Consider the following 16505-nt stretch of genomic DNA (forward strand, 5'->3'; position numbering starts at 1 on the left):
GTCAGGAGTCTGAGACCAGCCTGGCCAACACGGTGAAACCCCGTCTCTACTAAAACTACACACACACACAAAATTAGCTGGGTGTGGTGGTGGGCGTCTGTAATCCCAGCTACTCAGGAGGCTGAGGCTGGAGAATTGCTTAAAACCACAGGCAGAGGTTGCAGTGAGCCGAGATCCCTCTGTTGCACTCCAGCCTGGGCAACAAAAGTGAAACTGTCTCAAAAAAAAAAAAAAAAAAAAAAAAAAAAAGGCATATGTGGAAAGAAAGACAGATCTATGAGAAGGGATTTATTGTGAAAACTGGCTCATGCAATTCTGGAGGCTGAAAAATCCCACAATATGCTATCCACAAGCTGGAGAACCAGGAAAACTGGTAGCATGGCTGAGTTCAAGTTTGAAGACCTGAGAATGTGGGCACTACTCGTGCAAGTCCTGGAGTTCAAAGACTGGAGAATCTGTAGATCTCATGTTCAAGGGCAAGAGAAGTGTCCCAGCTCCAGAAGAGAGAGGGCAAATTTGTCTTGCCTCTGCCTTTTTGTTCTATATGGGCCCTCAACTGATTAACTAGTGCCTACCCACATTGGTAAGAGCAGATCTTCCTTACTGAATCCCCTCATTAAAATGTCAATGTCTTCCAGCAACACTCTCACAGACATACCCAGAAATAAAGCTTTACCAGCTATCTGAGTATCCTTTAATACAGTCAAGTTGACACCTAAAATTAACCATCACATGGGACTTGGGTGACAGTGAAAGATAACTTCAGTACTTTGAACCCTGATGACTGGAAAAATAACCTGGCCATTAACTGAAAAAAAAAGGAATTCAGAAGATGGTATCTGGAGTGAGAAGAGTGGAAAAAATTTGAGTTAGAAACCCTGCTGGGATCAAAGCTCCAATGGCACATTTATGTAGAATTGGCTAGAAGCAGTACAACAGGGAAAGACTAGATGGATGAGATAACTTATATACCACCCTTTCCCACAAAACATTTGAGGCAACCATGGTTGCAAAAATAGTCAATGATGGATTAAAACATAAGACAGGAATGTCCACATTAATGGTGAAAAAAAGGAATATATATTATATATACATAAATATGCTAAATATATATATACTAAATATAAATATATATTACATAAAATGAGGGAGTAGAGTTCCCATATAAGGAAGAGAAAATGCCTTTTCTCTGAGAATTGTCTACTAGACAGTGTTAGGTATTTTGAGCACAACATTGTCTCATTTAATTTAACAAAAACCAAATGATGCAGGAAGATAAAGGACAATGAGGTTTATGGGAAAAGACATCGGGTTTGGTAATTGAATCACAATCTTCATTTGAAAGTTATTTCAAAATGTTTTTCTTTGAGGGGAGTACAGGATTAAAAGCCAAATTGTAAGTAACAAAGAAGTGGAAAGGTTAGTGGAAGCAGGAGGAACATCATTTCTAAAGTTTTTAAAGGTTATGATTATAGGTTGGTGCAAAAGTAATTGTGGTTTTTGCCATTGACAGTAATGGCAAACTGCAATTACCTTTGCACTGTTGATGAAAAAAGTCAAACTCCATAAAATATTTTTAGAAATTTATTCTGAGCCAAATATGAGTGACCATGGCCCATGACACAGTCTTCAGGAGGTCCTGAGAACATGTGCCCAAGGTGGTCGGGGTGCAGTTTGGCTTTCCATATTTTAGGGAGGCATGAGACATCAATCAAATACGTTTAAGAAATACATTTGTTTGGTTCAGAAAGGCGGGACAACTCAAAGTGGGGGCTTCCAGGCTATAGGTAAATTTAAACATTTTCTGGTTGACAATTGGTTGAGTTTATCTGAAGACCTGGGATCCACAGAAAGGAAATGTTCAGGTTAAGATAAAGGACTGTGGAGTCCCAGTTTTATTGTGCAGAGGAAGCTCTCACCAGACTTTAGAGAGAGACTAGGTTGTAAAATGTTTCTTATCAGAACTAAAAGGGTGCCTGGCTCTTAGCTGATTATCTCCTAGATCTGGAAAGGAAGGAAGGAAAACAAAGGGGAAAGGGGATTCTCTACAGAATGTGGATTTTTCCCACAAGAGACTTTGCAGGACAATTTCAAGGTATGGCAAGGAAATATATTTTGGGGTAAAATATTTTGATTTTCTTCCTTGTTATGCCAGAATCAGATTGGAAAGTAAGTCATGATATATAGGGTTAAATAAAACCCATCTGATGTGAATTTATGGTTTGGAGGGCATGACTCCCCAAACCCCTTAGACAGGAATTTGGGCAAGTTTAAAAAAATTGGAGCTTAGTCCTCAGAACCAACCTAATACATGATCTCCCAACTTGATCTCTATCTTCCCACAAAAGATTGACTTGGAATGACTGATTATTCCTAAAATCAATCTATTCTTAAAGGCTTATTTGTCTCTGTAGGGTAGTTGTAAGAGTTAAAGAAAGAAGAGAGAAACACGAAAAGTTGCTCAACAGTCAAAGATAGGTTTATTTTGGAGAATAAACCTGAGAGGGGCTTCTGGCCGATTTCAGTCAGGAGCATTCTCTCTTACAGACTAAGAGTATTTAAGGGTTTAGAGTGAGAGAGCTTATCACAGGCTTGGACTGTTTCTGCGTGGAGGAGAAGTTTATCATGGGGTTGGAATGTCTCTGGTTGGAGGGGAAGGGTTATCTTGAGGCTGACATCGCTCCAGTCAGAGGAAAGGTTATCTTGGGACGGGCATGTGTCTGGTGGGAGAGGGGTTTATCTTAGGGTTGGAATGTTTCTGGTTGGCGGTGTCATTTGTGGTTTATGGTCATACTGACATTAGCCATTAGGTTAATGCCCTTTGGGTTGGATTTAGGTGGTTTTTGATCAAGCAACACTTTAAAACGGCAGGGCTTCTGCTCGGTCAATAGTAGGATATGCCAATCCAAAATACGGCACTTTGGCATAAAGATTATTTTCGAGTCAAAGGCACTTGAAAAAACAAAAGCAAATGCAAAAAGAGCACTATGGCTTTCCTTTTTCCTTCCTGAAAGCAGGAGATAAAAATTCTGCATGAAAGGTGCCCTCCCTGTACAAAGAGGAAGGGAGATGTTCTCAACACCAGAGACACGGAGTCAAAGCTGAGCTGTATCTGCACAAATTTACGGATTTTTATTTGCACTTTGTTACAACAACCTTTATCTTCTTAGTCACTTCTGCATTAACTGCACTAACCCAAATTTGCTTGTTTTCTCACATTTTCACAATTTACTACTCTTTTTAGTCTTCCCTAGAAAAATGGAGACCCAAAAAGCACTTAGGGTCCAACTGTTAATTTGGGTCTCCATTTTTCTAGGGAAGGTTCCAATGTAAATGTAAAAATTACTAAATAAAAATTTGTATGCTTTCCTCCTGTTACGTTTTATGTCTCTATTTTACATCAGCGGAGACTAAGCTCTTGATTTTTTTTTTTTAATCTTGCTCAAATTCCTATCTAAGGGGTCTAGGGAGTCATGCCCTACAATCCATAAATTCTCATCAGATGGCTTTTATTTAACCCTATATATTGTGACTTACTTTCCAATCTGACACTGGCATAACAAGACAAGAAACAAAATCAAAATATTTTACCCCAAAACATTGTTTTCAGTTTTTGACATATCTTGAAATGGCTCTGCAAAGCTGTCCTTTGTTGGGTGAAAATCTGCATCTACATAGAATTTCTATTAACATAGCTAGATGTTTCTTCCAGGTCCTCCCAATCCTAAACAGATTATGTAAGAGTCTAGCACCTTTTAAATATCTGAATAGGATAATTTGTCATTCATTGTCTGCAGCCACTATAAGACTTCAAAAGAACCTTGGTCTCCACAATCTTTTATTTTAACCTCAACATTTCCTTTCTATGGATCCCAGATCTCCAAATGCCAACCAGAAAATGTTTAAATTTACCTACAGTCTAGAAGCTCCTGCTTTGAGTTCTCCCGCCTTTCTGAACCAAACCAATGTATTTCTTAAATTTATTTGATTGATGTCTCATGCCTCCCTAAAATATATAAAACCAAGCCGTTCCCCAACCACCTTGGACATACGTTCTCAGGACCTCCTGAGGGCTCTGTCACGGGCCATGGTCACTCATATTTGGCTCAGAATAAATCTCTTCAAATATTTTACAGAGTTTGACTCTTTTCCTCATCAGTTTAATTCTTAGGCCCAGCCAAGACCCCAAGAGGGAGTAGGAAATATTTCACTTTCCCTACACAAGAGTTAGGAAGCTCAAGAACGCAATTCAGAGGGCTTCCCAAATCATTTTGAAGAACGGTAACATCTCTAAAGTATCGATTAGATCGCAGAGGAGTACGTAAGTCATGTGCACACCTTTAGGCGGTTGTGAAAACCAAGGCATATAAAATATTCCATTATTTGGCTTCAGTGCGTTCCCAAGCTGACAAGCACGGTACCATTCTTCCCCGCTCTAAGCAAGGGCTTCCTGGGGAGAAGAGTCCGTGGTTGGGTGTTCAAAAGCAGAGAGCGCTCTCCCAAAGCTAAACGACGCTGCCAACTACTGTGAAACCTAACTTCCCCTCTCCTGGAATTCTCCTGGAAGACAAGGTCTGATCATCTGAGGGCTTAAGAAGTATCAAATTGGAATGCATGGAATCACCCGCGGAGCTGATTTACATATGAGGATTCCTAAGCCTCACAGCACAGAAATTTTGATGCAGATGATCCTGAAATAGTTATTTTAATTGGCTACCGAAGGTTTACCTTGCAAACACCAGGTTCTTAAAAATTACAAAATCTAATAAAGCCGAAGGGTGAATTAAACTTAACCGCAAGAGGCGTCACCTGCTGTCAGCCCACAACAAAGATGTCTGCGCATCGCTTACCGTGGACACGTTCCAGTGCGTGGGCCGCACGTCCGCCCTTTTCCGCGTCACATGACCACGAACACTCTTCCGCTACGGCTCCCTGAAGGGGCCACCCACGGCCTTTCGCGCTTCTGCCCTGGCCCTCTGCGGGCCGCTCCGCCGGTGCTGTTCCTGGGCGCCTCCGTGCTCTCGGCCAACCGCCTCTGAGAGCGCCCACTCGAGCGCCCCGGGAGCCGGAGGGCGGCGGTCCTCGCCGGGACCCTCCTGTGGGCCCAGGGGTGAGTGCTGACCTCTTCGCGACCCGCCGCCCGAGCTGGCTGCCAGGCCTAGCGCCGCCGCCGAGACCCTCCGGCCAACAGAGGGACCCGCGGTGGCCCGGGCCCCCCGGTAGTGTCTCCCTGACCCGAGTCCCGTCCCCGGGCCTCTTGCCTTCAACCCTGGTCTTTCCTCGTCCCCGGGACCTTGAGTCCCCGAGGAGAGCGAGGGAGAGAAGCGCCTTCTGCAGGTGTTTTTGGGCGAACCTCTTCACCCTGTGTGGTTCGGCGTCTCCTTTTGTGGATTAACCGGACTTTTCCGACTAGAAAATAGAGGTTTGGGAAGCAGCGGGAGTCCCGTGAGCGTGAACGCCGGGCTTTGTAAATCTTCACTCACCCTTCCCTGCCAAGTCCCTGACACCTTACAGGATGACCTTAAATCTGCCCTGTCTAAAAGGAGGTTTTTGTATTGTTTTGTGGCAAGTACATGTTGGAAAAGAAGGGCCTTGTTGGAAGCCCAGGTTGTGGCATCGCGGGTGGCTGCGGGCCACCCTGCCCGTCTGTGAGCATCCTTGCTCGCAGATGTGGCTGCAGGCGGTTGCTCTCGGGTTTCCTTCCAGGAGCTGGGAAGCCGGAGGAAAGCTGCGGTTCCTCTTCCGCCGGGCTTCTGACCTTCCTCTGCAGGACGTGTGCTACTATTATTATTATCGTAAAAGAACACCCCTGTCTACGTCCCACAAAGTTAGAAGCAAAGGGCATTCTCGAGGGAAGAGCACCCTTTCAAAAGTGACATGTTTTCATTGGAGAAGATTAAAGAGGGAAAAAAAAAAAAAAAAAGCTTTCTGGCCCTTCTGCCCAAATATAGAACCATTTGTATTCAGGCCTCTCATCCACCGAGAGACTTAGAATGATCACGAATGTTTTCTCTCCCTGCGTGAAAAACATTTTTTCTGCCTCAATTCCGTTGGCTAATGAGATTCCCAAAAGAAAAACCCTTAGGAAAATTAGGACGATTTAGTTATACTTAGTAGTCTTCCCATGCAATTAAATTGCTTGGGGGACCTGCTATCTTTTGGTTTCAAAGGCTTGTATATTGGTTTTGCTCTTCTTTCCAAACGGAAATTGTGTTCTCTCCCTTCCTGTCTGATAGAGCTGCCTCCTTTCAGAATTACAAAGTGCAGTCCTCGCTCTCCTCTCTTCTGGTGTTGAAACTTTGCTGTGGATTCATAACCTTATTTTAAAGTTCATTAATATATAGTTTTCAAAGTTTGCAGTGACTTTTTAAATATAGTTTCTTCGAAAGAGAACTGAAACACGGTGTGCAGAGTGGCCCATCTATGTGAACTAGGGCCACACAGTAGGTGGTGAAGAACTGGAGGGTTTTTTTGGTTTTTGTTTTTGTTTGTTTGTCTTTGAGAAGTATATAAACATTTGCAACCACAGTCAGTTTGCCTCAAGTTGTTTCAGTTACTTCCTAGGCTTTCTGGCTTCCAGTGTTCTAATACAGAAAATGAGGAAGTTGGGCTAGAATCACTGTGTCCCAAAATTGGTACACTTTCCACTAGTGGCGTGTGACTTGACTCTAGGTGGTATGTGAATGAGGATTTTTTTGTAATAGGATGTCTTTGCAATCTGTATTTATATATGTACAGCCATGGTTTAAGGTAGTGATACAAAATTTTCTTTTACAATACTTTTTTGATTTTAAAAAGTCGAGTTAAAAAATTAACTGTAGCAAAAAGTTAATGTACTCTGTGAATATGGGAAAAAGAAAAAAACCATGAAGTTTGTCTAGTTAGTTACTGGTGTTTGGAAACCACTGGGCTTAGAAGGTAGAAATCTGAAATCATCTGTGATTCTGAGAGATTTTGCCTCCTTTGTTATGTTATATAACAGAATCACGTACTGGTTGCCTACTGGATTCTAAGTTACAAAACTTCTAGAATTAACATATCAACACCAAATGATGAGAAGTTTATTTATTGCCAAAAGATATTATCAGAAATGCCACAGTCTAATGAGGGAGAAAAAATTAGATTTTGATTTGTTTTTAAGCAGAAAACCCAATAATTGGGATAGTACAGTGTTAAGTCTTAGCAGAAAAGTTCCGGTTACTTTTTACATTTAACTAGTTCGGCTACAGGAGAATTTGGCTTTTTCCAGAAGTTGGCATTTCAGTATCCACCTTTATTTTCTAAGTCAATAGTTTTTCACAAACTCGGAGATTCTCCTAAGAAAAGATGTTGCTATAGAACGAAATATACTAGTGAGACCTATGAGACGTACTACTAGAAAGTTCATAAGACTGAAATGCAATGAATGGACTGCAGAGAAAGCACATTTCAAGGAGATACTGAGGTTCTAGCTACTTGCTTCTCGTTTATTATTATAAAACTTCAGTTTATAATGACCAAAGGCTATAATCTTTTTGAGGTAGCTCTTTTCAGTGTTAGTTCTGAATACGAGCTTTTGCTATGCTTGAGATACACACAAGTATTAGAAGAGCATCTCATCTAGAATGATGCACAAAAATTGATTATAAAGGTTGCCTGTGGGAACCTGGGTGGTTAAAGATAGGATTGGAAGTGGGACACTTCCTTTTCTCTGTATAGCTTGTGTACTTTGTACCGAGTACCTGAGTTACTGGTTCAAAATTTTAACATTGTAAGTGAATGAAAATTTAAACGGGCCGGGCACGGTGGCTCACACCTGTAATCCCAGCACTTTGGGAGACCAAGATGGGAGGATTTCTTGAGCCTAAAAGTTTGAGATCAGCCTGAGCAACATAGTAAGACTGTGCCTCTACAAAAAATACAAAAATTAGCTGGGTGTGGTGGCATACGCCTCTAGTCCCAGCTATTCAGGAGGCTGAGGCAGGAGGATCACATGAGTCCCTGAGATCAAGGCTTCAGTGAGCAGTGATTGCTCCATTGCAATCTAGCCTGGGTGACAAAAAAAAAAAATTTTACAATGCATTTGTTCCTCTTTAACATCTATGTGTACCTATATGCATATATACACATAAGTATTAAATTCATTTAAACTTACATATTTTTCATCTGCCGCATTTTTCTAAACACAAATCAGAAATAATGCCAGAGCTAGTCTTTTATATTGCCTTAACTAATGAATAGTCATAGGACCCCATCTGTGGAACTAAGATTGGTGGTAAGCTTCATTTTTTTCTTTCTTTCTTCTCTTACTGGTCTCTTGATGTCAGGTTGTACATCTCTGTGACTGTTACCATTTGGAGAATTTCCAATAATGAATCCCTAGTAGTGGTGTCATCTAGTTTCTCAATTAGCCCCTGTTTTTCTTCCCCAGGGACAAAAGTGGCTCTCAATCCAGCACATGCACATTGAAGCAAGTTAAAGGATTTAATATGAAGCACAGAAGCAGATAGTGCCAAATAGCAAGCAGTAGTTGGTACACATTTGTGAGTAAAAATTGTCCCTTTTGGCTTACTTTCTTAGTCTTTAAATCGTCTGCATGCCAAATCCTTAAAGATCTATGTCCCCAGAGATTTTTTGTTAAAGAATAAAAGATGTGAGTTAGCAGTCATAGTTAAACCAGTTGCTGGGGCTGAGTGTCCTGAGAACCTCTAAGAACTCTCCTAGGCATCTCAGTGAGGCGGGGGCTTAGGGTGGGGCTATATCTCTGGCATGGAGTTTAGGAAGTACCTTAGCCGTGGTAAAGTCGTGTATACTGTGTTTAACTTTTTATGCCCTTTATTTATATATAATGTCTTTGTGAAAAATTGAGTGTAATTTCCATTTGAAGTTTACACTAAATTTCGAAGTTTATTTCTATTTAAAGAAACCATTAGACGTCACATTTGTAGGCTACCTCAGTTACATTTACTTTTTACCCTTTGTATTCCCTTCATGATTTCTTCATTTGGGCTTAGTCTTAAAAAAGGATTTTTTCCCCTTTGGTGTATGATGATTAGAGGAGTTTTATGGCAGTATTGTTTTTTTTCTAGCCTGACTTCACATTTGTATATATATTTGATACAGCTTCTCTGTATCCTGTTTGCAAAATCATAAGACAGTGACTGTGCTTGAAACTGTCTATGATTTTTGAGGTATAGAAAAACTCTTCTTAGGATAGATTTGAAAATTGGTTTCTCAAATCAAGCCCTAAGCCATGTTCAAATCCAAAAGTCATTTTAAGTAGATATTTACTTTTTTCATAGTTTTCTTACGAAATGAATTGTTGAAATACTGATTTTTATTCTTTCTTTTTTACAGCTGGAAAAACAGTGTCCGTGTTATGTACACCTCCAAAAAAAGTTTAGATGTGTAGGGGAGTTGTTGTGTAAACTGAACTACAGGGTAGCAGTATTTTAATAGCTATTATAGACGTGTATTTACTGTATTAAAATGATTAAAAGAACGAGCAGTGACACACCACTAGGAAGGTCAGTGAAATTTTATTCAGTTGAGCTGGTATTACAGGTTTGAGAGACAATGGCTTCAAAGCTAACCATGTTGTTCTACATATTTATCAGCATTTGTATTGGTGGCAACATTCTTTCTACTGCATTAAAAAAAATACACATGTAAATATATTAAATACAAATTAATAGTGTAAAACTTTCAGTTCCTCCAAAAATGAATACAAACATGAGGATTTATTATTACAAATTCTAAATTTGGTATTCATTGCATCTCAGTCATTAAGAGAAGTTTTAATTTGTATGATGTGATTTTCAGGGAGTTGCGTCTTCTTTTTTAGTAAATTCAGAGTTAATTTTATGCATCTGTCATTTAAAGGTTTTGAATAACCGATGCATTTGTCATTTAAAGGTTTTATTTTTTCATGCTTGACAGTGATTTTTAATTTTTAAAGTCCAAGCAGCTTTCCCTCAAATTGATGAGGAAATTTAAGTTTAAATTTTATTGCAGGCATTTTTTTAGTTACAAGCAGCATGCGTATTTATCTATGCAGAGAGAGTGTGTGTATGTATGTGTATGTACACATTTGTGTTGTAATTCTATAATAATTTTAAAAATTTACTGCTAAGCAATATCAAGGTACAATTTCAGCTGATAAGTAAGAAGGCATTTTGTTGAGGAAATCATTTTCTTTCATCCTTTATTTTTGCTTTGTATGTGTTCAGTACTTCCAAATGAGAAGTTTCCTTTCCTCAAGGTACAGTTTCAGCTGATAAGAAGGCATTTTGTTTAGGAAATCATTTTCTTTCATCTTTTATTTTTGCTTTGTATGTGTTCAGTACTTGCAAATGAGAAGTTTCCTTTCTCTCTTTCTATAAGGTATTGTCTTCTAACTTCGCTACTCTACTTAGAGGAGACTGACATTTTAACAGTCAGCCCTGTCTTTAAATTTTTCTCCCACAGGGTGAGTGGGGCAACATTTCCTTCTCCTGCTGCTGAGATGGCAGAAATTAGTCGAATTCAGTACGAAATGGAATATACTGAAGGCATTAGTCAGCGAATGAGGGTCCCAGAAAAGTTAAAAGTAGCACCACCAAACGCTGACCTGGAACAAGGATTCCAAGAAGGAGTTCCAAATGCTAGTGTGATAATGCAAGTTCCGGAGAGGATTGTTGTGGCAGGTATTTCACCTTTACTTAGAAGGTTGCCCGTTAAGTCTTTGTTTTGTATGTTTCTATGAAAACTTGAGTTTTTCTAAATGTTATTTAGAAAAGGAGTTGGAAAATGCAACTTTATGCTTTTGAAATTTCCATTCATCATTATAGTCTGAATTTCAAACAGTATTTTTTAGTAATTCAACTAATTATTGAGGTTTTATACACATAAAATGTATACATTTCTTTTTTTTTTTTTTTTTTTTTTTTGAGACGGAGTCTCACGCTGTTGCCCAGGCTGGAGTGCAGTGGCGCGATCTCGGCTCACTGCAAGCTCTGCCTCCCGGGTTCACGCCATTCTCCTGCCTCAGCCTCCTGAGTAGCTGGGACTACAGGCGCCCGCCACCGCGCCCGGCTAATTTTTTGTATTTTTAGTAGAGACGGGGTTTCACTGTGGTCTCGATCTCCTGACCTTGTGATCCGCCCGCCTCGGCCTCCCAAAGTGCTGGGATTACAGGCTTGAGCCACCGCGCCCGGCCAAAATGTATACATTTCTAAGTGTGTACTTGATGAGTTTTGACAAAAGTAAACACCCATATAACCACCACCACAGTCCAAATAGAGACCATTTTTGTTGCTCTACAGGGTTCCCTTGTGTCTCTTTCTCACTCAGTCCCTTCCCCTCAACTCTAGGCAACCATAGTCTCCTTTCTATAGCCAGAGACTAGATTTGTCTTTCCCAGAGTTTCATGTAAACGGAATCATAGAGTATATACTCTTATCTGGCTTCTTTTGTTCAGTGTAATGTTTTTGAGATTCTTCTGTTGTTGCATATATCAGTTATTCATTCCATTTTATTACTGAGTAATATTTCAGTTTGGATACACCATAATTTGTTTATCCATTCATCTTCATTCATTGATTACTTTTTGTTTGAAGCTGTTAGGATTAAAGCCACTGTGAATATTCAGGTTCAAGTCTTTGTGAAGACATATGTTTTCATATCTTTAGGAGTGAAATTGCTGGTTTATGTACTACAAGTTATTTTAAACTTTGAAAGACTGCTAAACTATTTTCCAAATTCTAGTACGGTGTTGCATTCTATCAGTGATGTATGAGTTTCAGTTGCTCCACATCCTTGCCAACATTTTGTATTGTCAGTCTTTTTAATTTTAGCTGTTTGAGTGGGTGTGTAGTGCCATCTCGTGATTTTAATTCTATTTCCCTGATTATTAATAATTTTGAACATCTGCTCTTGTGCTTTTTGGCCATTTATATATATTCATTGTGAAGTGTCTATTCGAATGTTTTGTCAGTTTAAAAAATTGGGTGTTGTAAGAGTTTTATATATTCTAAATATCAGTTTTTTTGGTTATATATCATGCATTGCATAATTTCTTATTTCTGTACCACAGTGATAAATATTAGTGAAATGTCAGTACGCTGGAAGCATATTTTGAAAGAAACTAATGCTCGTTGGGAGGTATAATTCAAAAGAAGAAGAAGGTAAATACATTTTAACAAAAAACACTTGTCTTTTTAAAAAACCTCCCACTTTTCTCTTCTTTGTCTATTTTCTTAACTCCTAGGAAATAATGAAGATGTTTCATTTTCAAGACCAGCAGATCTTGACCTTATTCAGTCAACTCCCTTTAAACCCCTGGCACTAAAAACACCACCTCGTGTACTTACGCTAAGTGAAAGACCACTAGATTTTCTGGATTTAGAAAGACCTCCTACAACCCCTCAAAATGAAGAAGTAAGTAGAACTTTAATATCACCAGAATTTGAAATAATGTAAACAAAGGTAAAAGAGAAGAGTGAAGAGGCTTTATCATATCCTTAGCAATATGTCATGAAAGCTTTCCATATGGAACATTACTAATAATTCTAATTTACAAATGTGGCAAATAAGTTATTATGCTATTTTTAAAATTTGAATGTTATATTTTAGGAAAATGTAAATTTTGTGGAAAGTATTATTAAGTTCCTGTGGTTTGAAGAAAGAGCCTTTATGGGTAGGTGTTACTTGTTAAATAATAAGAAAAAGTTGGGAGTTTAGCAATAAAAAGTAAATGTATCACTTTGTTATAAAATCAGTCTAGCAAACATGACAAAGAAAGCCCTTTTTCCCTTAACACTACCCATTCTCGCCTCTTGATTAAAAGTTTCTACTGAGTTAGCTCCTATACTGCATTATATTAATATGCCAGTTGACCTAAATGTAGCAGTGTAGACTAACAAGGTGTTAGTAGCAGAGTTCAAATCCTGCCTTTGCCATTGACTTACAGCTAAGCTTTGAAGCTTCTTTGCTGTGATGATTTCTGGAGTTGCATCTTTTTCATATACCTTCTGAACTTCCAACATGTTGTCATGAAGCTAGTGTAAGACAATGTACAAACGTATGTTTTTATTAATGATGGTATTGCTTGTGTCTGGTTTCATTTTGCATGTAGTCCTTTCCAAAGAGGGTAAAGTCCGCCTACTGTCTAGGGCAATGCAGTTTGCTAGGACTAGGTTCTTAGATTGTAAGTTTCTGCTGAGATAATTGAGGTAATATGCACACAGTTTGGATATTCTAGGTATTTGTTTGGTGAAAAGCAATAATCTGAGACTTTACATGACAGAAAGGCACTAAGACGCTTGGAGAATTGTATTATTTAACAAACATTTTTCAACTTTTATCTCTGAGATACTATATGCAGTATAAGAATTAATGAGACATAGTTCCTGCATTCAAAAAGTTTGCTGTCTGTCTGGTTTCAGCAGGACAATAATATGAGTGAGGGAAAGACATCAACACGCACAGAAGATATAAAATTCTTTAATAGCAGAAAGTAATGAAAGTTACCAAGATGGTTACATAAAACAAAAGTATCCAGTGCGCTCCCAGTTTGAGGCCCAGCTTTCTAACTCCCCAGAGTTCCTTGGGAGTTATACCTGTGAAAATAATTGTCTTACAGTGAGGATTTTACCAGGAAAGAAATGTTCTTTATTGTATTCTTTGGGTTTTTCTTTTGATCTTTCTGCTGCTCCTAACTGATTGAAAGCAACCCAAGCAATTCCCTGAGTGATTATTTTAAGAGTGAGTGAAGAAAGTTTGCCGGGATTTCCCTCAGTAGACCCAGGCTTTAAGACTCTACAGGGTTCATTCCTGCATTAATTGTGATATTTAGTCAAATGTGATAGATGCCCAGAGTGTATAACACTGGGGTAAAAAAGTTTGTGTGAGAATTAGACCTAACTTTGAAGACCTACTTTGCCATTTACTAACCACATAACTTTTGGCAAGTTATTTAACAGTTCTAGGGCTTATCTCTGAAATAAAGATAAGAATAATGCCAAGTGCATTAAGATTATTGTGAGAATTAAATGTAAGAATGCATGTAAGGACATGTTCTAATTCGTGTTAAAAGCTCAATATGTATAAATGTTATTGTTAGGAAAGAGTTAAAATCCTGTGGCAGGAGCCAGATCCTGAAATGAAAGAGGAGTTTTTGAGATTAATACCATCTGCCTATTGAAAGCAAAGATGATGGTTTGAACTTAAGTTTATAAAAGCTTGTAGAAGGGTCCAGTAGCCTTCAACAAGCATTCAGCTGCCGTGAGCAAGGGAGGAAGGGGTAAGGGAGCCAGAGTTCTAGTAGCTTCTAGAAATTGAATGAAATAGAGAAGCAATAAGACCCTGAGTGCTGATAACATTGATGATTCATTCAGATGTTACTCAGAATCTATAAAGTGAGATCCCCAGAACATTGCTCTGTAGTAATCATTCTGCAGTAGTTGGCAGGGTTTCTTTACTTCAGCACTATTGGCATTTTGGACTGGATAATTCCTTGTGGTGAGAGCCATCTTTTTGCACTGTAGAATGTTTGCAATATTTGTGGTATCTATCTACAAGATGGCATTACCATCTTCCAAGTCATGATATCCAAAAATGTTTGTAATAGCGAAAAGGTGGAAGCAGCTAAAATGTCCATCAGGTGATGAATGGATAAGCAAAACATGATCTAGCCATATAGTAACTCTTATTCAGCCATTTAAAAAATGAGGTACTGGCCGGGTGCGGTGGCTGATGCCTGCAATCCCAGCACTTTGGGAGGCTGAGGCAGGCAGATCACTTGAGGTCAGGAGTTCAAGACCAGCCTGGCCAACATGGTGAGACCCTACTAAAAATATAGAAATTAGCTGAGCATGGTGGTGTGGACACCTGTAGTCCCAGCTACTCCGGAGGCAGAGGCAGGAGAATCACTTGAACCCGGGAGGTAGAGGTAGCAGTGAGCCGAGATTGCACTGCTGCACTCCAACCTGGGCAACAGAGCCAGACTCTGTCTCCAAAAAAATAAAAAATAAAAAAAAATAAAAATAAAAAAGGTACTGATACATGCCACAACATGGATGAACCTTGAAAATGTAAAGTTTAAGAAGCCAGACAGCAAAGGCCATATATTGCATTTTTCTACTTACATGAAATATCCAGAGTGGCCAAATGAATGAAGACAGGATACAGATCAGTAGTTGCCAGGGGGTTAGAGGAAAGGGGGATTGAGAGTGACTGCTTAATCAGTATGGGGTTTCCTTCAGGCTGATGAAAATATTCTGGAACTAGATAGTGGTAATGATTACACAACATTGTGAGTGTCCTAAATGCCACTGAATTGTATACTTCAAAATGGTTAAAATTGTGTATGTTATGTGTGTTTTACCACAATAAAAAAGAAAATACCTCCAGACATTGCCAGATGTTCTCTACAGGGCAAGATCACCCCCTACTGAAAACCACTGACCTATCTCAAGAGAAGAGACTACCAGGAGAAGGCTTATGAGGAAGCCAATAAAATTGTCTGAAAGCCTGATTGATGTAAGGGATAAATTTGTAGAAAGCAACTGTACTTGAGTTCTTAAACTGGCTTAAAGAATCCGGGTGAGCTCTTGAGGAGGGCTTAAAATAGAACATAAATAATCGCTTAGCTTAAAGAGGGTTTAAAAATCTGGAGGCTTGGCTGGAAGAGAGGAAGTTGACAAACGCTTCCAATATGCCTGATCTCCACCAATATTTGGAAATCAACTAACAAAGCAACTGTGCAATAAACCATGTTATCTGGGCGTGAAATACAAAATGCCCAAGTCATGACAGTTTTTAGTGTCAAAGAGACTGGGCCATGTGAATGAGGAGAAAGAAGCTGTGACACTGACATTACCACCTCTTCTCATCAAGGAATCCAAACGGGAGCCAGTGGGGAAGGATCTTCCAGAGAACAAGAAGGAAGAACTATACAGAAAGAGTTGGAAATGCTGCCTGTAAGAAGATTTGACGCAGCCTTGAACGATGTGACCAAGTCAAAGATGTGGACTCTGCCATTACATCCTGTCAATCAAGCCATGATGTGCTTTAAAAAAATCAGCTACAATAAGCCCTAAAAACTTTGTGAGAAGTCCATTGAAGTTGGAAGAAAAAACAGACTGGACTAAAGATAGAGAGTAAAAGCTTTTGCCCAAGTTGGCATCTCTTACTTCAAAGAGGAGAAGTATGAGAATACTATTCATTTCTATAATAAACCTTTGGAAGAGCACTGAACTGCAGATATACAAGAACTGTCAATAGTTAGGAATTAATCTGGAAGGAGCAAAGTCAGTTGGCATATGTAAACCCTGACCTGATTTTGGAAGAGTAAAGGCCTTGAGTGGTTTCAGAAATGGAACTAGCTCCAAGCCACGCCAGCTTTATACAGAAGCCATCAAATGGCATCCATAGGATGCCAAATTCTACAGCAGTTATGTCCCTAATGTACAGCCAGAGCTCAAGGAGTAGAAGAAATATCCAGCTACTTCCACCCTTAACACAGATTATACTTAGAAAGCAGCAAT

At 39.3% G+C, this 16505-nt stretch overlaps 1 protein-coding gene and 1 long non-coding RNA gene across 22 annotated transcripts in view; one reads left to right on the top strand and one right to left on the bottom strand.

Annotated features, from left to right (window-relative positions):
- Window positions 1–4909, bottom strand: part of LOC123568057 (uncharacterized) — a 56467-nt gene extending 51558 nt beyond the window's left edge. Inside the window, exon 1 of the long non-coding RNA XR_006691274.3 lies at window positions 4851–4909. This is a non-coding gene — a long non-coding RNA (uncharacterized lncRNA). The remainder of the gene's footprint in view (window positions 1–4850) is intronic.
- A 40-nt stretch (window positions 4910–4949) lies between these two features.
- Window positions 4950–16505, top strand: part of MFF (mitochondrial fission factor) — a 33012-nt gene continuing 21456 nt past the window's right edge. For 12 of the 21 annotated variants that reach the window (XR_012421535.1, XR_012421534.1, XM_005574473.4 and 9 more), the window contains exons 1-4: window positions 4950–5110; window positions 8411–8522; window positions 10447–10664; window positions 12227–12396. Coding sequence is in view for 18 of the 21 variants with exons in the window: in XM_005574473.4 (XP_005574530.1) it covers window positions 10484–10664; window positions 12227–12396 (351 nt within the window). In the remaining 3 variants the exon portion in view is untranslated. The remainder of the gene's footprint in view (window positions 5111–8410; window positions 8523–10446; window positions 10665–12226; window positions 12397–16505) is intronic. The other 9 variants (XR_012421536.1, XM_005574474.4, XM_074010369.1 and 6 more) reach the window with 1 other exon arrangement.

The sequence above is a fragment of the Macaca fascicularis genome, chromosome 12, assembly GCF_037993035.2.
Source record: "Macaca fascicularis isolate 582-1 chromosome 12, T2T-MFA8v1.1".
NCBI lineage: Eukaryota > Metazoa > Chordata > Mammalia > Primates > Cercopithecidae > Macaca > Macaca fascicularis.